This window comes from Syngnathus floridae, chromosome 13, assembly GCF_059516105.1.
Source record: "Syngnathus floridae isolate MCC-2025c chromosome 13, RoL_Sflo_1.0, whole genome shotgun sequence".
Lineage (NCBI taxonomy): Eukaryota > Metazoa > Chordata > Actinopteri > Syngnathiformes > Syngnathidae > Syngnathus > Syngnathus floridae.
The window spans coordinates 7,806,050-7,831,425 of record NC_142425.1 but is presented as its reverse complement, the minus strand read 5'-3'; the positions used below and the strand labels follow the sequence as shown (position 1 = coordinate 7,831,425).

Sequence of the window (25,376 nt, the reverse complement as noted above, 5' to 3'; positions counted from 1 at the left end):
CATAAGACTCCAAACTCAAAACCATGTTTTAAACTAGTTACAACACCTTTTGTATTTTACGTAACATACCAATGACTTTAACTGTGGCCTTGGTCTTCTGGTCTCTGCAGACACAAGTGTAGACGCCACTGTCCTCCGGCAAGGCATTGCTGATGGTCAGCTCCAGCACGGAGCCTCTCTGCTTCATCTGGAATTTCTCTCCATCTTCTAGAAGCTCACCAGCCAGCCTCCACTCCACTGCAACGCCAGGCTTTGAGATCTCACAAGAGAGCGTGATGTTGTGACCTTCTTCCACTTGAAGGTTCTTCAGCTTCTGCTTGAAGGTGATCGGGAGCGCTGAAAAGCAACATGGAATTATGAGTATCTTCACGAAACATTAACACATAACAGCAGAAAATGTCTTTAAAGTGTACGAATAATAAATGTTGATACTTTTTACTACAACGACAGTACCGTTCACAGTGAGGGCCGCTGTGGTCTCCACGTTCCCGCAAATGCACGTGTAGATATCGCTATCTTCCGGCGTCACATCCAGGATCCTCAGTTCAATCAGCGTATCCCTTTGGCGAATGTGATATTTGTCGCCATTCTTGATGAGCTCATCCCCCCCCTTTTGCCACTCCACAAAGGCAGATGCTTTGGAAATCTCACAGCGTAAAATTGCTGTGTTTCCCTCCTCAAAGGTTACATTGCGCAGTTTCTGCTTGAAGGTCAGCGGCAGAGCTGAGGAGAGTTCAGGAATATTTAGCACCGATAAATCACGATTATAAGGTACTTTGGTGATAGAAATACTTGCTACCTTTGATTTTGACTGTGGCGGATGTCACCTGATCAGCACACACACATTTGTAAAACCCACTGTCTTCAGGAACAGCTTTCCATATCAAAAGCTCTAATGTCGTCTCCCATCTTCTCATCTGGTACTTCACCCCGTTCTTCAGCACTTCTTGGCTTCTCATCCATTCTATTGGTATTCCAGATTTGGATAGTTCACATCGCAATATGACATTGTTCCCTTCCTCGGCATGTATGTTCTTCAGATGCTGGATGAATGTAATCGGAATGTCTGGAAAGCAAGAGACAAATAAGGAAGAGAAAGTAATGGTCAATTTTGACTAACCCTAACCCTACGAAGAACAAGATGAGTGACATGGCTTCACCTTGGACTTTGAGCCTTGCTGTTGTGTGGTGGCCTCTGCACTGACAAGTGTATTCCCCAGAGTCCTCTGGCTTCAGAGATCGGATTATGAGTGAAATTATGGTCTGTTTCTGTTTCATCACATACTTGTCTCCAGGCCTGAGGCTCTCAATGCCTTTTCTCCACTGGAACTGGACTCCCGGCAGAGAGTACTCACAAGTCAGGGTCGCAGTCTCACCCTCTCGGGACTCTACGTTCTGAAGAGGCTTTGTGAACTCAGCTGGGATCGCTAAAAACATGAGTCGAAGTGTAAGGCAAAATATTGTTTGACAATATTTTGTTGGAGAATCCCCCTTGATACCTTTGACGGTTACAACAGCCCTCGTTGAAACAGATCCAGCACTGCACTCATACACCCCAGCATCACCTTGGCAGACCTCCCGAATCGCCAGCCGAGCCTCACATCCGGAACGAGTTGCGTAATACCTTGACGAGTTCCACATCAAGCAACAATCTTTGTACCACAGGATGTGACAAGGCTTTGAGGTCACACAGGATAAAACTAGGCCCCCTCCTTCAATCGCCTCACAGTCCTCAAGCGCTTTACAAATGGTTGGCCGTCTCTCTGGTAATGTAAACAAGTCAAAGCAACTAAAGATGGAATGAAATGGAAAAATATAAGAAACAAAGACAAAACCTTACCTCTGACCAACAGTGACGCATACGATCGTTTATCACCGGCTGAAAACGAAATGGTACCGGTGTCTTTGCGCGCTAGCTGTCTAAATGTCAGCGTGTGGTATCCACCCGCTAGCATTTGAATTTCATTAAGCTGATTATTGTAGAGGAGAGTCTCGTCCAGGTACCACTTCACCCCCGTGTAGTCACTGGGACAGATTTGACACTTGAATGTGACCGTGTCCCCTTCAAGGCACTCTATGTCCTCAAGTTCTTCCAGGATCACCACCCTCTGGCCTGACAGACATAAAATGGACAAGGAATGCCATGTTAACAGAGAAGAATTAACTGAATGAGTATCCGAGATTTTCCTCACCCTGCACAGTCAGCTGTGCACGACTCTGCATGGTTCCAACATCACACGTGTAGATATCTGTGTCCGACTTCTCCAGAAAAGTGATGGTGAGTGACAGCACCACACCCTTCTGCCTCATGACATACTTCCTACTAGATCTCAGCTCCATCATGCCCTTCAACCAGGTTACTCGCTTGGCTGGCTGTCTGGTCTCGCACTCCAAAGTCACTTTAGCTTTTTCCTCTGCTTGGCTGTCCTTTAACTCTCGTGCAAATGAGTGCTGCAATTCTGGAATGATACACGTTATAGAACTTGTAGTATGTTGTTGTTATTGCCTTCTCTCAATAATCTTTCCTGAATCTTCCTGAAGAAAAATGTGATAATCCAGACCATTTTTCTCAAGTACTTACCTCGGACTTCTAGCTTGGCACGGGAGGCAACCCCATCAGCCTGACAGCAGTACTCTCCTGAATCTCTGATCGTGGTGTTCTTGACTATAAGCTTTGCCAGGTTCTTTTCCACACTCATCTTGTATTTGTGACTCTGCCTGATTTGATGGCCATTTTTCAGCCAGTGGATGCTGACCTCGGGTTTGGTGATCTCACAACTCAGCTCAGCATCCTCACCTGGCACAGTCTTGACATTCAGCAGATCCCTAAAAATGTGCACTGGCCTCTCTAAAATCACAGGACATCCAACATATTAGGGCAAATTAATCTTGCATTGATTCTAAAACTGGATGTTCACCTTGGACAAAGAGCATGGTCCTGCAGCTTAAGTCATTAATGGCAAAGATCACTTCTCCAGCGTCGGACAGAACTGCATCTTTAATCCTCAACTTGTACTTGCGCCCATTGTTGATGATCTGGAAGTGTCCATTGGAGACAACCACTTGACCGTTAATGGTCCAGAAAGGCTCATCACTAAGAACGTGAGAAAGTTGACATGCAAAAGTGCAGCTTTCACCCTCCAATATGGAGGTTGTCTTCAAGCGCTGGATGATAGTGATGTGTAAATCTGTAAATAGATCAGATAAAGAGCATTTGAATTTGCAATGTCCAGGTATATTTAATTTGGACTTCTCTTCAACCAACCATGAACAGTAACTTTAGCCTTGGTCTGGCTGGTGCCCAGGTCACAGGTGTACTGTCCAGCGTCATCTTTACTCAAGCAGTGAATAATCAGTGCCATGGACCTCCCATACTGGCACAACTCATGTTTATCATCAGGCGTCAGGACAATGCCATTCTTTCTCCAGACTGGGATTACAGATTCTTTGGAAATTTCACACTGGAGGCAGACTTCCCCTTGTTCTTCCCCAACTGCATCTTCCAGAGGTCTTAGGAAGACCGCAGGTCGCTCTAAAGGCAATCGAAAACATAATTTTGGAATTGATGGGAAATTTCTCTGAAATAAATATCAGAAGACTTCTTATTTTAGCTGACCTTTGACTTTTAAAGTTGTTGTCTCGGAAAGAAGACCAGCTTTAAAGGTGATTCTGCTGTTCTGGGGTCTCAGCTTCTTAATGAAGAGGCTGTGCATGGTACCCATGTGTTGGATCCTGTTTATGGCATTGGAATAGAGGCGGACATTGTTGAGGAGCCACTCTACGTTGGCAACCACATAGTTGAGCTCACAAGCAAAACTGGCAACACCATCTTCTTCAAGTTCCACTGGTTCAAGGTGTTTGACCAGCTTTAGTTTTCGCACTATGACAAAAAAAAGAAAGTGAATCCAATACAAGCGGCAAATATAGATCAGGTCTGAGCTCGATGAATCATATTTAGCCTACATACCTTCGACCTTAACATGTGCCGCACTCTGTGTACCCCCCGCCGTGCAGCGATACTGCCCTGCATCCATCCCAACCAAACCATGGATTGTCAACTCTGCACGTTTCCTATCTCTCCTCATGCTGTACTTGTTTGAAGTCTTCAGAGCTGTACGACCTTTAAACCACCTCACCACTCTGGGGGAGGGGGCAAACTCACAGCTCAGAGTCACAGAGCTGTTCTCCTTGGCATCCACATCTTCCAAATTGCGGACAACTTGGAGGGGCCGCTCTACGGGGAGAGATACTTCACCGACTGAAAGCGATACCTACACCCTTTGAATGATCACAGAGGGGGATGGACTTGGGGGAGGGATGGTTCACCCACCTTTTACCGTAAGTTCCGCAGAAGAACGGCTCTTGCCAGCGACAAAAACCACAGGCCCCGACATGGAGCTGTCTGTGGAAATGAGACAGAGGCTGTGGATGGTACCCTCTCTATAGATATCCACGTTTTCGCTGGGCTCCAACACATTCCCATTCAAGGTCCATCTGGGTGGTCTTCCTGACTTCAAGCTGGTTTCCACTTGAAAAAGCGCTGACTCAGGTTCTGTCACTTCCACTGAGCTCATGCCCCGAACGATGCTCATAGCCTGCTCTGCATGGACAGTCATAACATGCAGCACACTTCTATTAGTGACTCATAAATTGTGTTTTATGATTTCTGTTATTTTGTGTATGGAGTGCAAGCATATATCTCACCCTCAACTAGAAGCTGACAACTGGTTTTGTCATCTCCTGCGTCACAAGTGTAGGTGTCTTCATCTGACGAGCAGACGTCGTCAATGGTAAGCTGTCTGTAAACGTCTTGGCTGACCAGTTGGTACTTTTTGCTGGACACGAGCTCCTTTCTGTTCTTGTACCATTTGACTTGTGCGTTAGCTCGAGAAACTTGGCACTCCAGCAGACCTCTGTGGTGATACATGGCTATCTTGACTCTCAAGGGACGTACTATTTGGACTGGCAGCTCTGAAAATCAGAAGAATATGCAATGGTTGTAAAACCTTGAGAATTTTTGTTTACGTTTTTTGTGTGTGTGTTTTGCCCTTAGACTTCTGTATAAATAAGTCCGCCAATCTGCTTAGCAAATCTATAATGCATAATGTAGCATGACTGTGGTTTGTGACAATTTAATTTGCACATACACAAGAACACAAACATAATGGTAAAAATGTTTGGATTCACCTTTTACTGTAAGAGTTGCGTAAGACGAGACGCGTTCCGCAGTGAATCGGATCTCTCCAGCGTGTTCTGGTCTGACTGACTTAAAAGACAGGGTGTGGGTTTTACCTGAAACCAGTTTCAGAACAGATAGAATACCACTATGCCTTCATCCAGGACATTTAAACAAATGTGTTTACATTATGTGAATTATGTAGCTCATTCACCCTGATGTCTGATCTTGATGTTGTCCCCAGGTCTGATCCTACAGTCATCTCTGTACCACCGACCATCTACATCCACTTGGTTTACTTCACACATGAAGCTGACTGATTGACGCTCCATAGTATCAACATCCTGAAGTTCCTGGACAATATAGATGTCCCTAGCTGGTAGGAAATTAAATAAACAAGTTAGAACAATTACGTTTTCATGAATGTTCCATGTTCCATTAGACAGTCTCAATGAAACCTGAATCTTGAACTTGTTTTGGACTCTCAAGGTCTTAGCTGGTTTTCCAAGCCTACCTCTAACCGTGAGTCTCCCAGAGGTCTGAATGCCATTAGCCTGGAAAGAGATCAAGCCCACATCTGCCAACGCCACTCTGTTTAAAACCAGGGAATGCGTTTTCCCGTGTGTGCTGATGCGGCAGTTGGGCTTGGACTTGAGCCGCATCCCATCCCTGGTCCACACTCCCTCGATGTATGACAAGTTGAGGGTCACCTCAAAGGAACAGCTCTCACATTCCGACACTTGTACATCCTCCAAGCCTCTAACCACCTGCAGACGGTTCTCTGAACCATGAAGACAAAAAGGTTTGTGTATGCACTCAGTAATCAATGTGGGCAATTGAATCAAATGAAGAACTTACTTGCGGCTGCTACTATTCCTCCAGGGATATTGTCTGCCATACTTCTTGCTTCTGATTGATTGAAACCTTGCAGTCCAGAAATGGAAACACATGAGCTACAAGTAAGTCTTTGGATGATGGGAAACTTATCTGTGATTGTCTGTTTGCCTGTAGCTGTTTGCTAAATTAGCTACCACGCTTTAGTAAGCAAAGAATCCTGAATTGTACTAAACAATAGAAATTATTTCTGGAGTTCTTTATTGGGAGTGATGAACATCTGACTTGTATGATGTACTTTGATTAGCTCCAGTACAGAACCTTTACCAAAAATAATCATGCTTGGGTCTTATTTACATTTTGTTGGACTAGCTCAACCACATCTTGGTACAATTTACCAAACTTAAAGGGGAAAACTGGGCTCAAAGCCATCCAGTTGCAAGACGACTATTTTCGGATCTCAGTCGAGTCACCCATAAATGTTGTATTGTATCGTTTGCTTTGTAGTTTGCAAAGTTGGAAACTGCAATGCTGTAGAGGTGTTTCTAAAAATGAATTTCAGTATTCAAGCACACATGACAATACTGTCCATCCTGTCAGCAAGATCACATATAGAATTTTCCATTTCCATGTGCATTGTCTGTTTGTGCTTGCAGTTAATATATAGACTAAAATCATGTTTGGCCTCTATACTTTTCTAACAGTAAAACAGCTACCGATAGAAGAAATATTATTCAACAGACAATCATAACTTTTTGAAATGGGGATGTCTCAAAAGCATCTTATGATGGTATCAACTCCGCTAAGAAAGTGTTACAAAATCCAAGATGGCCGTGTAAAAGTCAGTAAACATGGCATCACTACCATACGGTGGATCCCAACGGTGGTATGCTCGACCTCCCCTGTAGTGACGAGGAGTTTAATCTCTGTCACCTCGCTTGACTTAGCTCATCACCACCAATATAGACTCAGCTGCGATGCTGTCTCTACCACACTCAAATGAGAAAGGGAAGCTAAAAAAATGAGAATAGATTGATATCAAATCTAAGAAGTTGGAGCCTATACAAGTATCAGGAAAACAAAGATGTTTACAAGACTCTCTAAATAGCTTCAGCTGCAGAATAACTCGGACAGCATCTCGACAAACCACTGGATTCAAATTTAATATAGCTCAACTTAACATTTAGGCCAAACAAATGTCATACGCCCAAGATATAATTCACAAATAGCCATCCACAAAACACATCAAGACACATGCCAAGAAACAAAACACCAGTAGTGTACGCACCTTTAACTCAGATGTACTCTAAAAGAAATCCATCCTTACACTGGCTGGGCATGGTGGAAAACAAAATATCTTTTTCTTAAATGCATAAAATAACACCATCACAACAAAAACACAAACATCCTTTTCAACAAAGCTTACTATATTAACAAGTCAGCATGCATACATTGGGAATATGAGTCGCACTCCCCCGAAGAAGACAGCCTCCGGTACTTTTTTTTTTTTTCCCCTTGCTGCTGTGATGGAGCGATTTAGTGAACAGCTGACACATCCCTCCCCACATACTGACCTCCAAATAGCTCTCTGTCAGTATGCGGGCAAAGATAGCTTCAATCGTGTGAAGCAGAATGCATCAATAGAATCAGTACAATCAAATAAAATGTTGCAATATTGACGAGATAACAGGCCGAGAAATTTATGATAGTGCTCTGACATCTCGCTCGACCTGTATACGTCTATTCATTTCGTAGCCCTTAAATTCTTCTATTTTTCAATTTGATGTAATTTCTGGGTATTTGGGAAGAGGAAATTTACATAAGTACTGGCGGAGCATACAAACTCTGAGCAGAGATTTGAACCCAGAACCTTTGACTGAAGGACGAACATACTAGCCGAAATGTTTACAGTTTGCCGCATTTAATTTATTTTGTTCTCTGGAATTTTACTGACAGGATTTTATAAGGATTCACCTCAATTTCATAAGGAATGGTAATTTCCATTATAAACTCAATTGAATAGGAATGAAGACTGTTTAAGTCTGCTCGTTAAGCAACATGTCATTGGCCGTAATGTTCACGTGTGCTGTCGTTCGGGGAACCTCCTCCACCGTCACAGTTGAAAGGTCATGAAGAGATTAAGCAATAATGAGCTCACACATTTCACTGGGTCGTCATTCCCAAAAAACACTTACACATGCTTTGCATACTTTCCATAGGATAAACAAGATTACCTTTGAATGATGTTCAAACTAAAGATAATAGCACCTCAACAGACATCTAATTAAAAAGTAAGACGTACAACCGATTTAAATGTGTTTCCTAATTTAGACAAGCAGACAGAACACAAACACAGGACGGCCCAGCATTGTGTTTGCTGGGCTTGATAGACAGCCCCATGTGGAACTGAGCACTCCTTAATCCAGTGAAACTCTATCGACACGGTAATCTCCACGCAGTCCTGCAGCGGCACAAAAAAAAAACTTGTCGTCAGCAAGGGTGGAATGGTGGCCTACAAACCGCTCTCGCTTTCCAAAGTTCCATTGCGTCATTTATCACAAAGGTTCATTTTGTTAAGTGAGTTGGTTTGTTTATTTTTGAATAGAAAGTAGAGGTCCAAAATTATGTAACAGAAAAAGATCATAAACAAATCCTTCAAAGACTCACATGTAACATTTCCTTTAACATAACAGCTGTAATATTGTCACTTGCCGATATATTCAAAAAATATTTCAACTCAATTGTTAAGCTGGCCTAAAAGTCATTTCCTGTAGGTGGGTGTAATAACATACTTTGCAGTATGCCATACTCAGGCAGCTGCATCATACAGAATAACATTAGATGTCCTTGACTAAAGCCTTGTCAACAGTCCCGCACGTCTAATTACAGCACAGCCTACAAGATGACAACTAGTTAAAACACTAACCATTCATTTCACCTCTCCAAAAATGATATAGTTTGTTCTTATTCTGACCAACCTTCAAAATGATTTTATTTTCTGTCTTAATTGGTGCTAAAAAGGATAATTGCCACTTATACTACCTTTTGCTTTTATGCTAATCATCAATTGTGCCTAAAAAGCGTTTTTGTCGCCCTCTTGTGGTAAACCTAAGTTGCACCTTTCAGGAAAAAAACAAACTGATTAAACTTGTACAACATTGCAGTTTATTTCAAATAATATATTTTATAATCACAGTCATAGATGTTAAAACACATTTCTTGGAAATCATTTCTTTCCTTTTCCTTTTCCTTTTCCTTTCTTCGGGGCAGCTTTCTCTTTATTTAGCGCCTGCAGTGCTTCTTCCCTTTCTGCAGCCGCCTTAGCTCGCTTCTTTCCCAAGGGAGTCTTTGCATACCATTTCTGGACACACAAGCGCACACTCAAATACAATTAAAATTGCTTCATATTTTCTCAAATAATATTTTGATAATCGTTGTATGAAATAAAAGAAAAAGTACTTTTAAGGCTTCTTCCTGATCCTGAAACACGGGTGTGAACTTGGCTAATGGTGCCACAAACTCAATAGCGGTCAAAGGCCTCTTATCTTGCAGAAGGAGTCGTCTCTTGGTAATAACTTGCTGGATTGCCTGGATCATGTAACCCGGGGTGTAGCCATCCGAAATTTTTGACAAGGAGCTGAGGTCCAACGCTGATGTTATCTTCCCTCCGTGTTTTTCGATCAGTTGCTTCCACAAAACTGTAATACATTCATTTTAATACAAACTTGTTCGAGTTTTGCGTTAGTGTGTCGTTTCTTACTGAATCTGGATCCGTAGTCCGGCCTTGGGATGAGGATAACCTTTGTGTACATCTTACACATGGACTTGATGTCCGCACTTATGGGATCTCTACTTGTTCCTATGACAAGAACACGATCTTCTTCTTTGATCAGCTTGAGTGCTTTGGGCAAATCTTTCTTCAAACGTTTCGGTTCTAACTGGACATGTGTGAAGCGTTTTAGTTAGAAAAGATTGATCAAATTATATGCGGTATTTCTTTTTTATATATATATATATTCAGACATACCGCCTTTTCCTCCTTGGGAACTTTCTTGTAGAACATTTTCTCTGCACCATCAATCAATATGACTGCAGGCTGCATCAATCTTGCGACCTGTGAATGATCATGTAAGGATTTGCATTTTTTTTCTTTGTCATGACAATTTAAGGAGTGTTGGTAACTTGAAACGTAAGCAAACCTTAAACACCAAATGGAGCATCATTGTCAGGCCACTCTTGCCGGGATACTTCCCAGCAATGTTGAGAGGGGAAAGGTCAAATAGGGTGGCGCCAGTCTCCTGGCAGACTGCATGGACCAACATCTTCTTACCAACTCCTGGTGGGCCGGCTAGTAAAATGGCCTTTATAAAGGGGGCCTTCTGGTGGACTACCTGAGAACCTGCAAATGATAAACAACTCATAATCACTCTAAACAATTTGTTTCTATTCTGTCTTACCTAAAGGTAGAATTCCATAGAGAGATACGATTTGTCGCACGTCCGCCATTGAAGGCATGGGTTCGATGTCATTCCGTCTCAGTGTGGTTCCAAGATAGTTGAAGTCACCTTAAAAAAAAAAAAAAAGAAATTGATTACTCGGTAACTTCTGATCAGCATGAGCTTGGAGTTATCAACTCACACCAGAAGAGGGCAGCACATTACTGTAAAATAATAAAAATACACTCATTGGTCACATTAGGTCGACCGAATCAGAGCCACTCCAAGAACCATATAAAAAAAAATCCACATAATAAGATTCAAGATTCAAGAGTTTTTTATTCGCCATGTTTGAGCGTGCCAAACAAGGAATTTGACTTCGGTAAATCACAGCCTCTGTTCAACATTTAGGTGACTAACAACAACACTCAGGAAATGTGAAGAACGAAAGATATTCTCAAACATCCCCTGATCTTAAACTGATCTTAAACTCCCAAGAGCGCAAGGAAAAACTCAAAACTCCAGCTAGGGATAAATCAAGTTTGATTTATTGGAGAAAAATAATTGCCATGACTTACCAATGTAGTCCTGCATTTGCACAGGTTTGACTTGCCTCAACAAACCCTCCTCCACCATCTCTTGACATAGAGATGCAAGAGTCCTACAAGACATGAGTTAACTGCAGAAGATAGAAAAAGTCTACACACCCTTGTTCAGATACAAGATTTGTGCAATATGAATAAAAGAGACCAAGATTATTTATTTATTTATTTATTTATTTATTTATTTATTTATTTATTTATTTATTTATTTATTTGTTTATTTATTTATTTGTTTGTTTGTTTGTTTGTTTGTTTGTTTTTAATCTACTATTAATGTGACCTATAATTTGTACCCAATTGCTTCAATTTAATCTTTTCTAGAGCCGAAGTAAAAATCAAGAGACCAATATTAATTTAATCCACTATTAATGTGACCTATAACTTCTACAACTCAATTGATTTTTTGGGGGGGATTTTTTCTAGAGGGGAAGTAAAAAAAAAAAAAAACATCTTAAAAATTGTAGGCTTTTCATATCCAATGTGTGTATTCTTATTCCACTAACTGGCGCCAAAATACATTGCAAAGATGTCTCACCTATCGGGTGTCAAATCTTTTTCCCCTTTTTTCTTCTTCTTCTTATCACGCTTGCCAGCTTTTTTCTGCAAATAGTGACACAGTTGACGGGAATTCAAGCAAAGCGGCCAAGTATCGCTGAAGCATACTAGATTTTGTTTTTGTCTTTACTCAACACAATACACACTTTTTTGTAAACTTTAGCTGGGGTTTTTTCAACAGCAAGCCTCCAGTCTGCCAGTTCCTGTCTCATATCCTCATCCACCTGAGAAAGAAAACAATATTGATGTTGGCATACTGATTTTTCTTTAACTTATCTTTTACATCCCTAAATCATCACCTTTATCCGAATCTCTGACAAAATGTCCACCCTTTTCTCCTCCTTGATCAGCTCCACCTCGTGCCGCTGGTTAAAATTTCGAGATTCGGTGCGGGTTTCCCAGAAATCTGTGGAAAAACTCACATTGTGAGCGATTGTCTCGGCTTAACGGCTTAGAGTTGAATTACCGGCATAGGTTTTATTGCACATTTCCAAATCTGCCAAAAAAGCAGATGGTAACATCACCAAGCCATCCTCTTCTTCCTGTGTGATCATTCATATTACATGATGGATTTAGTTTGTTGGACGGTAATTATTCCCTTTTCATCAATTCAAGAGACGAATGAATTTTACCGCATTCTTCTCCTTGGATTTTTTTGCATCTTTCTTGTCATTGCCCTTTCCTTTTTTATTTTTGTCATCCTCTTCATTTTCTTCCATTTCTTTCACTACCTAAAAAAAAAAAAACAACAACAAACATCATGCCTGTAAATCAACTTTTCTAAATGTGTCTTACCAGCTGATAATCCTTTTCAGCAAAAAGTATGGCTGATCCTCCCTCATCCTGATCTGGAAAGTCTGGGAATACTCCTGTTAGATTACTGAAAAAAAAAGAAATACCTTGAATAAGTTGCTCAACAATTTAAACACAAATCAAAACAAGAGCTTTGTGTCCAACTAACCGACATTCAATAAACCACTGCCTGATTTGTTCCTTCAGGTTATTGCCTATGTCTTGACCCTCCACCTCGATCAGTTGGCTTGTGATTTCCATCACAGCCTTTTGGTAATCATCCTGATGTTCCTTCTGCCTCTGTCGGATGGCCATTTCGTTGGCTCGGGCAGTGATTATGGCCTCACATGGTGCCTGATATTTTGGATGTGGGATCTGACAGAAAAGTTTGCAATATAAAATAACAGACAGCAGTTTTGTGAATAAAGTAGAATTTGCAGAACTTCAATTACCATTCCCAGAAAAGTCATATCTTCAATGCGAGCAGCCTTTGTTTTCTTCCTCTCTACATAGCCCCTCCAAACCTTCAAATTAAAATCAACAAAATTGGTGAAACTAAAGAAAAACATTTGGGGGATTATTGACAACAAAGAACCTTCTGGATGCGGATTGCGGCTCGGTCCATATCAGCGGGCTCAGGCGCCTCAGCCATGGGTATCTTGCTCAATCTTCGACTGGCTTCATTCAAGGCGGCCCTCAGGCGACCTTGGCGTGCCCTCTCTGCCACTTGAATGATTCGGATGGCCTCGTCTTGACTCATGCCCTTTATTGCACGCTAATATGCCCGTGGAAAAATACACAATACGAGCTTTCATTAGATACACTTGTGCAAGCTAATGTATTTTTGAATGACGTTCGATACCAGTTTTTTTTTTCAAGTACAATTCACTCTTTATGTACTTACGATACCAAGTACCGAGACTTAAAGCACTTTTGATAAATACAATTTAATTTAACACAATGCCAAATCTTAAGTATCAGCGGCTTATATCATCCGTCTCCATGATCCCAAAAAAAATAAACGCGGTATCAGCCCACCATCAGTATGACGTCTCACTGACTTTTTGCATTCCAGTAGTCTCCACTGCTTGAAGGATATTTGTAAGCATTGTTGCGTTCTCTTCAGTTGCTTGGCTGCGTTCACTCAAGAAATAGTGCGGGATGGGAATCTCAAGGTCAGCCTGGTGAGAGAAGTGTTGACAGAAGTCAAATCAACTTGATTTTATTAAATCTAGTTGTCAGGACTCCAACTTACAGGTGTGAGCTTTAGGTCGTGTAGGACATCATCCATGTAATGATACTCGCATAACTCTTTTTCCACCATTTCATTCCTCAACTCTAAGACTCGACCCATTACACTTTCGAGGGTATACAGAACAAGTCGCCTCTTCTGAGGCTGCACCAACTGATCGTAGACCTTCTCTAGTTGTCTGAAAATCTGCAGATAGCGCACGTACAGCATGGCTACTCTTTGGAAGAATAATACTCTGTCCTTTTCTGGCGGAATAGGCTGAGGGGGAACTTCATCGACTAAAAGACGACTCAATTCCACTTGGGCCTCTGCCCACAGCTCGTTGTATGTCCTGGGAAGGAAATTCAGTCATTAGTGGGGAAAAAAAAAAATACATGAACACTTAGGCTGACTATGCTACTGTATTTTAATGTTGATCATGATATTGGTAGTACATAAAACAACAATTTTAGGTGGAACTTGGAGTAAAAATTGTAATAATACGTTGGCCTAACTACTGTGACCGCTGGGAACTTTTACCTTTGTGACATTTCTTTTTTGGAACAGAGGTGGGATAACTCTTAGTCAAGTCTCCTGTGGGTGGAAGCTGTAAAAAAGCAATTAAAAACTGTGATGTGAACACAACAACATTTAATTGTTCCCTAGAGGGACAATTCGATTTACACTCTTTTTTAGATATATGAATAATATATAACAATAGTTATATTATGAGTCTATGTTCACACAGGCCACATTTGAATGTAAGCAGTGAGCAGGAGTGTCAAATTCATTGTTGTTGTGTTTCCCTCAAATAACTGTTGCGAATGAAACCATATAAATGTAAACAATTTATTCCATATTATTAGAAATACACAACAGACTATTATTTTGAGATCAGAAGTCAAAGAAATGCTAATTTCTTGTTCATTTTTAGTAAGAATTTTCATAATTTCCAAAACTGCTTGGAATATATTGACATATGTGACAAAATTTCTTAAATTTTGGTGCAGATTTTAAGAAGTAAACACGTGATTTGCTATACCACATTTAACTTGAACCTTTGCCTTGAGTTTGACCCATGTGCACAATCTGTGTGAAACAAGTTAAACATGGTGGTAGTAATCCTGAAGTAATTCCTCATTCCTTTGACTCCTGAGCAGTGCTAACAGTTGAGCACTTACAAACTGAGAGACGACTACCCTAACCAGATGTACGTAATGTATCTAAAAAAAAATAATAATAAAAAAAACATTTTTCATCACTTACTTGCAATGCAACCTCACCTCTATTTTTTGCACGTCATGCTAGTGCTGTTATTCAAATCTCCGCCCATGATGGATGGTCAAATGGGATTAATTTATTTCGCCATGTTTTCTTCTGTCTACACCAGCATGGACGTTAATTGTAGAATGTGCAGAAGAAAAAAAACCACAATATTAATTTTGATCGCCGCCCCTTCCATTGCCGTACTTAGGTCACTATCATGACGCATCCACTCTGAGCTCATGTTTTATTACGTAAATAACTAATGACGTGTGATTTTATCCATTTTACACAACGAGCGCTGCTAAATTCCCCTGAATTCCAATGTCATTATTTTTATTAACACTGAAAATGACTATGATCGCCAATTTCATCCAAACTTGAGTATAAACACCCGCAATGGTTGCTTGATTACATTTAAGAGTAACAACGATCATCCACGCAAAGGAAATTAATTAATGAAAAATGATTGATTACATCACTTTAAGTGTAATTTGTAGTACAAAAAAATTAACAATTAGGTATGACGTTATTTTATAAAGTCAATCGTCAAAACACGTACCTCGAGACGAAGTTGGTTGCCATGGAAACGGAAAACAATGTCAGAACGTTGGCTTAGGTTTTGCAACGAGCGTAAAGGCGACACTGCCACCTACTGAACCGGAATGTAATGTATATCAATGTAGCGCCTCTAACAAAAAAGGTTGGGGATTTTTTTTTTAAAAACAAATAAACAAAAACGTCCATGACGTTGTATCGTAATTACATTGTGAAATGCTTATTCAATCGATCTTGTCCAAAAACAAATTATAGCTATGTTCTAATATTGAACTAAACTAAATTAAAAGAAAATGAAAGAAACACAGACAAATAAAAACCCCGTAACGGAGGGAATTAAGATCATGGCCCCGTTTGCTTTATTTTGTCCTTTGTCCTTGATTATTTTGAAATACAGTATAAGTTTTGCTTAAATCCCCAGAAAATGTGCAAAAGTAATAAAACTAAAAGCATGTTTCTCCCAATTATCATATTTCAATGAAATACGTAGTAGAATTTGTGTTTGTGGCTATTTATTCCGACTGTATACAGCAGACAGTTGGTTTTTATTTTTATTACGTGTGATGTGAATTGTGTAGACGCTGGTAAGCAACAGGTGAGTCGGCAGCAATTTATCACGAAGCAAGTGAAGAAAAGTGAACTAACACGGCCATTCCTCATTTATTTTGCCTTTACAATACAACGGGGAATACAAGAGAAGGGCATCAACGGATTATTTATTCCAGTGCTTCATGATCATATCTTTAAACCGATGAAACAAGGGTACGCCGCCAGGGAGGAAAAAAAAAAAAAATGGTAAGGCGGTCACCAGACCTCTGACACGGGTGCATAAAAATCCCACATGTTGACGAGCCCCTGAAGCATCACGCGTACTGCTCGGGACGACGTCCAACTTTCTTCCTTTGGGAAAAGAAAAAGAAAACAACCGCAACTTGTTTTTGCGGGTGTTTGGCTCTGGATTGCTTACTTTCTCGAGTTGAAATATTAATATCGTGGCATCATAAGACATTCATGCATGGGATGCTTTTGGGGTAAAAAAAAAAAAAAAAAACATGTGCATGAGTTAAGTTGCGCTGTGCGCAAAGGAGGGGCGCAGCGTGCTCAAGTGAGCGAACGCCGCGGGATGAAACGGCACCAAGGATGTCAACCTTGCTTTGCCACCCACACGAAATCGATTGTATTACCCCCAAGAAGCCGACTGCTCCACATATAAATAGAGACGGGAGAATATTGCTCCAAAGCTGGTGTTGAACAAGAAGATCAAGCTCGCTGCAACCAGGACCAAGTTTATTCGAGGAAGTCAGCTGTGTCCACTCAACACTGTAGTAAGTGTAACACTTGTTTCTCTTTGCAACACTCTAGCAAGCATGCAAGTTTTGCACATTTTAAGTCAACATTTTCTGGATTCAATTATGATAGAATTGTTTGCCTTTAGGATTCAAAGGACTTGGTTTTGTTGGTTTGTTAGTCATGCAGGTGGAGAGGAAATGGCACATACTCTTGACTTTCCTCCTTCTGCTCATCACCTCCGGCCAATGTGTGGACAACAAGGAGGTCAAGCAGGAGAGAAGAGCCCTGTTGGATTTAATCCTACAGGTGATCAGATACAGACAGCAATGGAACAAACACATTTCCAGGCGTTGCAGTGGGGAACTCTTCACGTCCCTTCAAGACTTGAGGTTGTCCTCCCGTGAAAAGCCTCTGTACGTTCCCAGGCTGGATAACAGTAAACTCATAGGTAAGCTGATAAGATTTATTTTTAGCATGTGATGATCAAAGCATAATCCGTCATTTTAGCGTGGGAGACATCTGTCATTGTCGGCGTCTGAATTGTCCGACTTAGTTTTAAAAGTCGGAGTAAGTTTGACTTATTTGGAAGCTTGGCTATTATTGGGCATGGATAACATCTCTTGTACTGTACAATACATGATAGAATTGATCCGTTGCATTTGAAGCCAAAAAAATATTTTTGTTTGCATAACCTAACTTTCCACTCGCTGTAAGTGGAAAATTTTAGCCTCATTCCAGTTGTGCTTTAGTGATGGATGGCTGCAGAGAGCAAAGATATGAAGACTAAATTCACCAAGGAGAGGCGTCACTGTGCCAAACATGAATGACTCATTTGATGATTCATTGAGGAATCCAAAAGCATGAATGGTGACCATCGCTCAACGATGACAAAAAGACTGTTGACCTCTGTTATGACACCAAAAAAAAAAAAATGGGAGTGTTTGCACACACCCAAAAAATACTATTATAGCATTATCTTTTATTTTATTATAACCAACCTGTATATTTTTCATCAATCACACTGATTTTGGATCATGGCGTTTATCTCTCCTTTGGATGATAGGTGTTATACCCTGAATTCGTTCGGGGTACTTAAAGAAAGAATTATCCATTCTCAAATTCACAATTTAAAGTCTTTATAGAACCTAATGTATACATTTGGAACCCACGCAAGCAGGGTTTGAAATCCTGTACAATTTTCTCTGAAAATGTTTCAAGCTTGGAGTCTTAGCCTCAAAGCACCTGCTATATAAAAGCACTTCCATTTTAGGCATTTGATATTCCAAAGCAAACTCATACAATTTGGATCTAAATGTCTTTGCCAATTTTTTTTTTGAAAAGTGATTTTGATTTTTGATGCCACTGTATGCTTCACTGCTTCATACACACTTTGATGTTAGTCAGTAATCTTCGACACCATGACGGCGAACAAGACATAGATTTGAAAAATATTGGTCTCACTAAGGGATTATGAGAACAGGGAAATAAAGAAGAAGCCATGCTAATTGCTAAGCTAATTTAACGTCGCTGTGAAACACCGGAATATTGAATGCTTGGGTGATCGAGTAGACATTTCAAAATATAAATTATAACCATAGATGAATATCCCCTGAGACACGATGGTAAATCCTCAATGGTAAAGTATGTGCAGTAGGACCTGATTAAATGGAAATAATCCACTTTGTCTGCTGTTGAGATTCTCCTCAACATGCCACAGAGTCTTCTCATGTTGGAGAGGTGTTTCTCAGCACAGTCTCACATCAGCCTGTGCAATCGGAAAAGCACCTTTCTCAGACCAGTGGGTGGATGGAATTTATCTTTTGAGGATACAAAATAAAGCATATCAGCAAATGATGCGTGTGACGCTACCAAAGTACAGTGGTCACGCAATGATAGATGTTTTGAACACATTGAGAGGGCAAAGAGAAATCAAACAGTAATGTGATTAGATGAAGTTGCATTGCCTTGATGGAAAGTAATCCACTGTAAGGATCTAGCCAGTTTTGGCAGTAGCATGTGACTTAAGACTTTAATATTGGTTTGTCCTTGTCCAAAGTTTTTGTCCATTTGAGGAAACCCAGTAGATAGAGCGTTAAGACCTTCACCATTCAACTCCTTCTTTAGTGCGACATGAAGAGTCCGGATCACTTCGCCTAATATGTCTTCAGATTAGCAAACATCAAAATCATATGATTTTTTTTCCCTTCTTTCAAAAATTAATAATAAGTAATGGAGGTAAAATCTGTGCATTTGATGGACTCAGGTTACTTTGGATCATTTGTTAATTTTTTTCCCAGTCCCTTAAGATTGACCTGGCTTCTTCGGAAGTGTATTATTCGTAGGCACAATATCCCTTTCCCGCAACCCAAACAAAAGATTAGCTTTTGCCAATCAAAGGGTTTTACTGGGCTTAACATTTTACACTTGTATCAAGTGCGTGAAATGCTTGAGGTGCAACTCCGACATGAATCACTTTTGCATCATAATATCACAAATGAATTGTGACTGTGCTATTGTTTTTACTCTATGCTGTAACAGTCCCTCACTTGCTTGGACAGCATTTTCATTTTATATTTTTGCTTGTGTTCATTATTGAAATAAATGTAGAGCAAGTTTACAAACGGTCCCTCACTTACATGTAAAGTATTTTCATTTTAAATGTTTGCTTGTCTTCATTATTGAAATAAATCTAGAGCAAGTTTACTGCCGAATAAAAAGAAATTGACTGTGGTTGCCATATGTTTAATCCACACTCCCGTACAGTGTGTTCTTGAGTCCGGGGCTGAGTCTAGTTGTTAGGCCACATACCTACTTGGACGGACTTATTCTGATGAGTATTAAATTCCCATACAGTAAGCTCTTTAGCCTGTTAGCATGTACTGTGTGTTATAAGAGACCTGCTTATACAGACGGTTGTGGTGTCTAGTCTTAATAGTATCTGATATTCATATTCAAGATGAACAATACTTCACAACAGATTTTAACAGATTATTCCACATTCTCTAATTTTACTTTAATGAATTAATCCCCAAATTTCAAAGCTGAAAAGGTCAATGGTTTCACCTTCCCCAATGAACTTGAGCGACCCCTTGGCCAAAATCCAGACACGTGGTGGGTCAGTGAGGAGTCACGGGTGACTCATAAAATCTTGTGGATTACTCTAATGTGTCCACTGTGCAAAATTACAACAGGTCTTGAGAGATTAAGAGTCAACACCCAGTGAAATATCAACACTGGAAAAAAAATTCCCATGTGTCCCTGATATGATCGATAGGCAACATAAGAGTTTGGGTGGCACCATAGCCGTTTTTGGGGGGTAGTGAAGCACCTACACTAGGCTTGGAGTTACCTGGCGTATTTTTTTTTTTTTAATACCCATTCAGGTGGTTAGACCTTACCATTGTCCTCTGTTTGAATTAGAATGAAAGCTCTGAATGAAGGAGGGTGCACCGCTGTGGGAGTGAAAACGTCTGACTTCAGTCCAATAAAACAATACAAAACAAGTTTATTTATATTGCACATTTCACCACAGCTTCAGCTGTGATAAAGTAGACACTGATAAATGAAGTACTTCATTCTCATTTTCTTTCCAGAAATTGTTCCCCGAGATCTAAACATGAAACACAAGTTCATTCAGCACTTCACAGGTAAGAACCAAATAGTTTGGTTCCATGCTTGATTAAAGTACGCAGCTGCCTTTTAAAATATTGTAAGGTTATTTTGTTTGGCACACAGATCAAGCGGCGCATACATGGCTCTTTTCTCATGCAAGAATGGCCTGGAGCATTTAAGAAATAATTTGTATTCCTCTCTAAGCCAACAAACTGATTAAGGCAAAAAAAAAAAAAAAAAAAATTCGAGCTGCTGTGGGGTTGAGGCTTACAAGGCAGCGATGTAGAAAAACGGCACATGGTCTAAAGCTGAGCGATTTAAGTGAACAGCGACACGAGGTTAAGATGATTATTTGTCTCAGGACCTGGATAGACTTCATTAGTGGTGTGAAAATCCATAATCTCAAACGGAATTTCGATTGCAAATGTCGACTTGATTTTTTCATTCACCTAAGCTGTTAGTGCCACTTTTTTTTCCTGTGAAGAGAGTCACCCTAGCTTGGAATGTGAGCCATTTAGTTTTTGTAATAAAAATAAATTATGAGGCTCAGAAGCTTGATTTGTTTTGGCTGATGAGACCTTTTCTATCAAGCAGGACCAGTCAAGTTCTCATCGGAATGTAGAACACATTTTGACAGACTTTATCACAACACAAGAGATTGCTCAAGACCAGCATGTATGTATTCCTGTCTTTTTTTATCTAAAAAAAGAAACGATATTGGTTAACTTGTTTTTTTTTTTTCTCTAAAATTGCAACCAAAACCACAGGCCGCAATATAAATCAGCCTTTTAAACTCCCAACACATTATTAGAATGTGTTTCCCAAATTCATTCATTTAATATGAATAAATACATACAATAAATACTGTGTCGTCCTTAGAGACAATCACATCTTGATTAATAGATTAAATAATTCTAAACTACATATGATAAAATATCAATAATATCAGATTATTGATGTCAGATTGATATTTTGTGTAATTATTATTGCATATATATTTTTTTCTATATGTATTTAAATTTTTAATTTTAATTTAATTTAATTTTAATGTATTTTAATATATATATGTATATCGTAGCTATAAATGTGCTCTTTACTCACGACCTTTGTCCTTTTGTTTTTCAGATTATAAAAGATGCGCCAGATTGCTGACACGATTAGCAATGAGTCCACTCTGTGCACAATCCTAGATATGTAAGTTAAAACACCCAATTTTATTGTCTTACATAATGAGGTCAATTATAAGAGAATCAAGTGATCAATCAAATTTTCTCTTCGTCAATTTTTCTTTTATTAGTGAGTGATTTGTGACCATTCACACACAATTACACTCAATCCGATAGACAATTTTCAATTTTAAATTAAGATAACAGGAATTATTTGGGAATATGAGAGGAAGCCTGAATGAGTACCTGGAGGAAACCCAACTAAGCAATAGGAGAACATGTAAACTCCACTCAGGAAGGCAGAGATTCTATCCCAAGACGTCAGCTCTGACGTCAGACATGTTAAACTTAGACCACTGTGCTGCCACTTAAAAATTCCTTGCATCTCAATTTTATTTTACACATTTTCACAATGTGTGTGTCCCTTGCATTTAACCAATCCGAGTAGCATACAATGGAGCAGAAAAGGAGCAGCTTTTAAAAAGGATTTTGTGCCTTGCTCAAGGACACTACGCCTCTCACCCAAAAGCTTGGGAGCAAGAAGAATAAATCAGAATCTGGTCAGTTCTTTTTTTTTTTTGGAAGCCATGTGTGATGACTGCAGTCTGGTCCTCAATCCGTCGTGACTCAATTAAGTGCTCTCAGAGGATGCAATTAGGAACCACTGCTGAGTGATTGCTTTAACAGACTTCATCCACTCAGTACTTCACTTTTTTATTTTATTTTTCAAAAATGTTTCTCTTGTGTAGTGGAACTGTGATGAGCAAATTGAGAGGGCTGACAAATCTTTTTGATGAATCACATAATGAGGTGCCCTCCACATTCTTCTGTACAAATTTGTATAAACGTACATCACACTTTTAAATAATGTGCGCTTGACTCATCATTTGTGAATGAAATTCATAAACAATCCTCTGCCGAGAAAGACCAAGGATGACATATACGACTGCGTATTCAGAAGAACTTGAACAGATTGTATTCTTTTCCCGCCAGGTCCCAACATGATGGAGGAACGTTTTGCCAAGAAAGTGCCTTCAAATATACCCGAACATTGTTGCTGTTAATAATGTTTTCTTTTGCTACTGCTAATGTTTTTATTTTGCTACTACTACTTGACATTACCATAAATGCTATTTGACATGTTGAATAATTTCACATGGATTTTTTTTCCTCAGTATTTCATATACTAGCACATTGACTGCAATATTAATTATTATGTGTTGTATTAATTTAATATTTGACATATTAGGAAGGTGTGTGCTGTATACATTTTCCACCCGAGTTGAATTATTTTGCTTATGATGGCAAAGAGAAAGGTTTTTCCTTTCTGCTTATGACTGAAGTCCCCTATTATTGTTACTATAACTATAAGTCTGCCTTGTATCATTTGTCATACTCTTCTCTTCATCACCTTTTTATTTGGCACTTGAGTGATTGCTCACTATGAGAACCTGGAGAATGACAACAAAATTGATAACACTGCACTATTGAACAATAAAGACTATTGAAGCAGAGCATAAACAAAGCATTGAGATTCTCTTCAAATGAAATCCAGATGAAATTATAAAGAAATTATAAAGAGCGTGTTGTATTTTAAGCCATTTACATAGATCTCAATAAGAGATCTCGGCTCAGATGTGTTAAAGTGTGCAACCTTTAAACATGATCACGATGCAGAACGTTTGCTTTTCCAGGAATCTGCCGGATAAGGCGTTACCCAAAACAGAACCACTGCATCATTGCAAACGTGTTAGCAGATGTGTTGTTATCGTTGGCAGACTGCAATACTCGATGTCAGCCACTCTGAACTTGTTGAGATTAAACGTGGTTGAGCAATACGGCTTGTGCTGAAACTTGGATAAGGAAACTCTTTGAAAAGGAGCACAAACACGTTGTTGGCGTATTCTGAAATATTAAGACACCGAATCTTTATCGATTGATAAATCAGCAACTTGGCTGGACACCTCAACCCAATGTTGTACCAAGATAAACAGCGGATACAACAGTTTACACAACCCTGTTCAAATATCTAGTTATGTAATATTAAAATATAACACCACAATAAATCATTTCAAATCTTTTTTCCAACAAAAATCTTCTTCTTCATCTTTTCCTTTCGGTTTTTCCCCTCAGGGGTCACCACAGCGAACCATCTGTTTCCATCTCACCCAATCCTGTGAATCCTAACTAACTTCATCCTCTTTCACTTCATCCATAAATCTCCTCTTGACCTCACGCCGGGTGGTTCCATCCTCAGCATCCTTCTACCAATAGATTCACTATCCCTCCTCTGAACATGTCCGAACCAACCCAGTCTGGCTTTGTCTCCGAAACACCTAACACGCCCTGTCCCTCTAATGCACTCGTTCCTGATCTTATCCAACCACGTCATTCCCAAAGAGAACCTTAGCATCTTCATCTCCGCCACCTACATCTCTGCCTTCTGTCTTTTCCCCAGTGCCACTGTCTTATCCACTTTTCCCTTAAAGTTTTGCCCATACTCTTTTATCACGGATCACCCCTGATACTTTTCCGTTCCACCCTACTCGGATGCACTTCTTCACCTCTTTTCCACACTCTCCGTTGCTCTGGACTGTTGACCCTAAGTATTTACTACCTTCTGGATCTCCACTCCCTCTAGCCTCACCATTCCACTTGGATCCCTCTCATTTACACACATGTATTCTGTCTTCTCTTCATTCCCCTCCTTTTCAAGGCATACGTCCACCTCTCTAGATTTCCTTCCACCTGCTTCCTACTCTCACTACAGATCACAATGTTATCTGCTAACATCATGATCCGTGGAGATTCCTGTCTCACCTCACATGGCGTCTATTGTTGAACGTATTTTTTCCTCTTGTATAAAATTTAAGTACATTGCCTATATAATACACCGGGAAAAAATATTTTCAAACAACGAACCTGAGGTGAACTATTCCACTGCACTTTTTTTGTGTATCTCATTCAGATATTGTTTTGATTTATGATGATGAAAATCTGAACATGTTTCTTCTCACTCATCAGAGTCCTGCAATTACTGGCATGTGTCTAGCATTACACAGTTTAAATCTGACAACTATCAAAACAAACCTAGAAAGAAAGAAAAAACTGGAAGTGGATTTCTTCAATTTGTGCCAAATGTGAAAATTGCTCATTTCCACTCATCCAAAATCCTGCATGTTTGTTTTCAAAGGTTCCCGAAAGTTGAACAGAACAAGGCTATGCGTTCAATCCAAATCTAAAAGAGACCATCTCACTAGGGAATTTAGACAATGTCCTCACAGTATCTCATTGTCACAAAATTCGACATAAGCAGGAAAACAGGATCTGCCGTTGTCCATCCCATCCATCTGTCCTGTCTTCAGAGCCGCGCCTCGGGAACAGTTAGCGGCTGTTTAATGGGTGGGGGGAGTTCACAACAAAAATATTTAGCAAATAGGATTTTCCTCTGGGTACTGACAGAAAGTGAGAAAGAAACAGGCTTAGCCAAAGATAACAGCAGCTCACTTCCCATGCAGGTGTGTTTTAATGGCTTTTTGAAGTTACAGTTTATTTTAAATTTTTCCATTTTCTATATAGTGCCTGTCCTCAAAGATTATTTTTTTGTTTAATGTGGATGTGTTTTAATCAGATCATTATTTACAGTTTTTCCGTTGATTTAGGTGTTAAAGTTCAAACTGTAATGTAAGCTTAGCTTCAAAACTATTAAATGTTTTGTTTTTGATAAACAGAGCTTTTACACCACTTTACTTGGAAATTGGTGCAAAAAGTTTGAGAACCGTTGCTCACGACGCACTAGTACATCTAATGTACAATATAGCATCAAAATTTAATAATCATTTCCAGGAGTACCGTATTTTC

At 39.7% G+C, this 25,376-nt stretch overlaps 3 protein-coding genes across 4 annotated transcripts in view; 1 reads left to right on the top strand and 2 right to left on the bottom strand.

Annotated features, from left to right (window-relative positions):
- The window catches only part of obscna (obscurin, cytoskeletal calmodulin and titin-interacting RhoGEF a), a 30,002-nt gene extending 22,557 nt beyond the window's left edge, over positions 1-7,445 (bottom strand). The window contains exons 1-19 of the mRNA XM_088395291.1: positions 7,299-7,445; positions 6,035-6,100; positions 5,691-5,957; positions 5,391-5,552; positions 5,188-5,292; positions 4,705-4,971; positions 4,331-4,600; positions 3,968-4,234; positions 3,617-3,880; positions 3,266-3,532; positions 2,919-3,188; positions 2,582-2,848; positions 2,193-2,459; positions 1,841-2,113; positions 1,500-1,763; positions 1,161-1,427; positions 800-1,066; positions 454-723; positions 70-336 (exon numbers count right to left, since the gene is read on the bottom strand). Coding sequence (XP_088251417.1) covers positions 70-336; positions 454-723; positions 800-1,066; positions 1,161-1,427; positions 1,500-1,763; positions 1,841-2,113; positions 2,193-2,459; positions 2,582-2,848; positions 2,919-3,188; positions 3,266-3,532; positions 3,617-3,880; positions 3,968-4,234; positions 4,331-4,600; positions 4,705-4,971; positions 5,188-5,292; positions 5,391-5,552; positions 5,691-5,957; positions 6,035-6,074 — 4,321 coding nt within the window. The 5' untranslated portion in view covers positions 6,075-6,100; positions 7,299-7,445. The remainder of the gene's footprint in view (positions 1-69; positions 337-453; positions 724-799; positions 1,067-1,160; positions 1,428-1,499; positions 1,764-1,840; positions 2,114-2,192; positions 2,460-2,581; positions 2,849-2,918; positions 3,189-3,265; positions 3,533-3,616; positions 3,881-3,967; positions 4,235-4,330; positions 4,601-4,704; positions 4,972-5,187; positions 5,293-5,390; positions 5,553-5,690; positions 5,958-6,034; positions 6,101-7,298) is intronic.
- Positions 7,446-9,152: 1,707 nt separating this feature from the next.
- LOC148388410 (dynein regulatory complex subunit 11) lies at positions 9,153-15,281 on the bottom strand. The gene is made up of 20 exons (XM_088395274.1): positions 14,910-15,281; positions 14,167-14,233; positions 13,651-13,978; positions 13,457-13,576; positions 12,991-13,170; positions 12,848-12,919; positions 12,565-12,770; positions 12,399-12,483; positions 12,236-12,334; positions 12,070-12,145; positions 11,903-12,009; positions 11,750-11,827; positions 11,584-11,648; positions 11,025-11,107; positions 10,468-10,575; positions 10,210-10,409; positions 10,038-10,124; positions 9,771-9,948; positions 9,470-9,708; positions 9,153-9,371 (listed from the first exon to the last, which is right to left on the bottom strand). Exons 2-20 carry the CDS (start codon positions 14,175-14,177, stop codon positions 9,237-9,239), a joined length of 2,457 nt encoding a protein of 818 aa, XP_088251400.1. The 5' UTR covers positions 14,178-14,233; positions 14,910-15,281; the 3' UTR covers positions 9,153-9,236.
- A 971-nt stretch (positions 15,282-16,252) lies between these two features.
- On the top strand, positions 16,253-23,564 carry alkal1 (ALK and LTK ligand 1). Of its 2 annotated transcripts, none has more exons than XM_088395289.1 (6): positions 16,253-16,772; positions 16,916-17,185; positions 20,331-20,384; positions 20,941-21,024; positions 21,475-21,543; positions 22,509-23,564. In XM_088395289.1, the coding sequence occupies exons 2-5, from the start codon at positions 16,918-16,920 to the stop codon at positions 21,537-21,539; spliced, it is 471 nt and encodes a 156-aa protein (XP_088251415.1). In that variant the 5' UTR covers positions 16,253-16,772; positions 16,916-16,917; the 3' UTR covers positions 21,540-21,543; positions 22,509-23,564. The 2 variants fall into 2 exon arrangements, with proteins under 2 accessions (XP_088251415.1, XP_088251416.1); XM_088395290.1 differs by having other exon boundaries at positions 16,272-16,772; positions 20,944-21,024; positions 22,509-23,553.
- Positions 23,565-25,376: the final 1,812 nt, after the last annotated feature.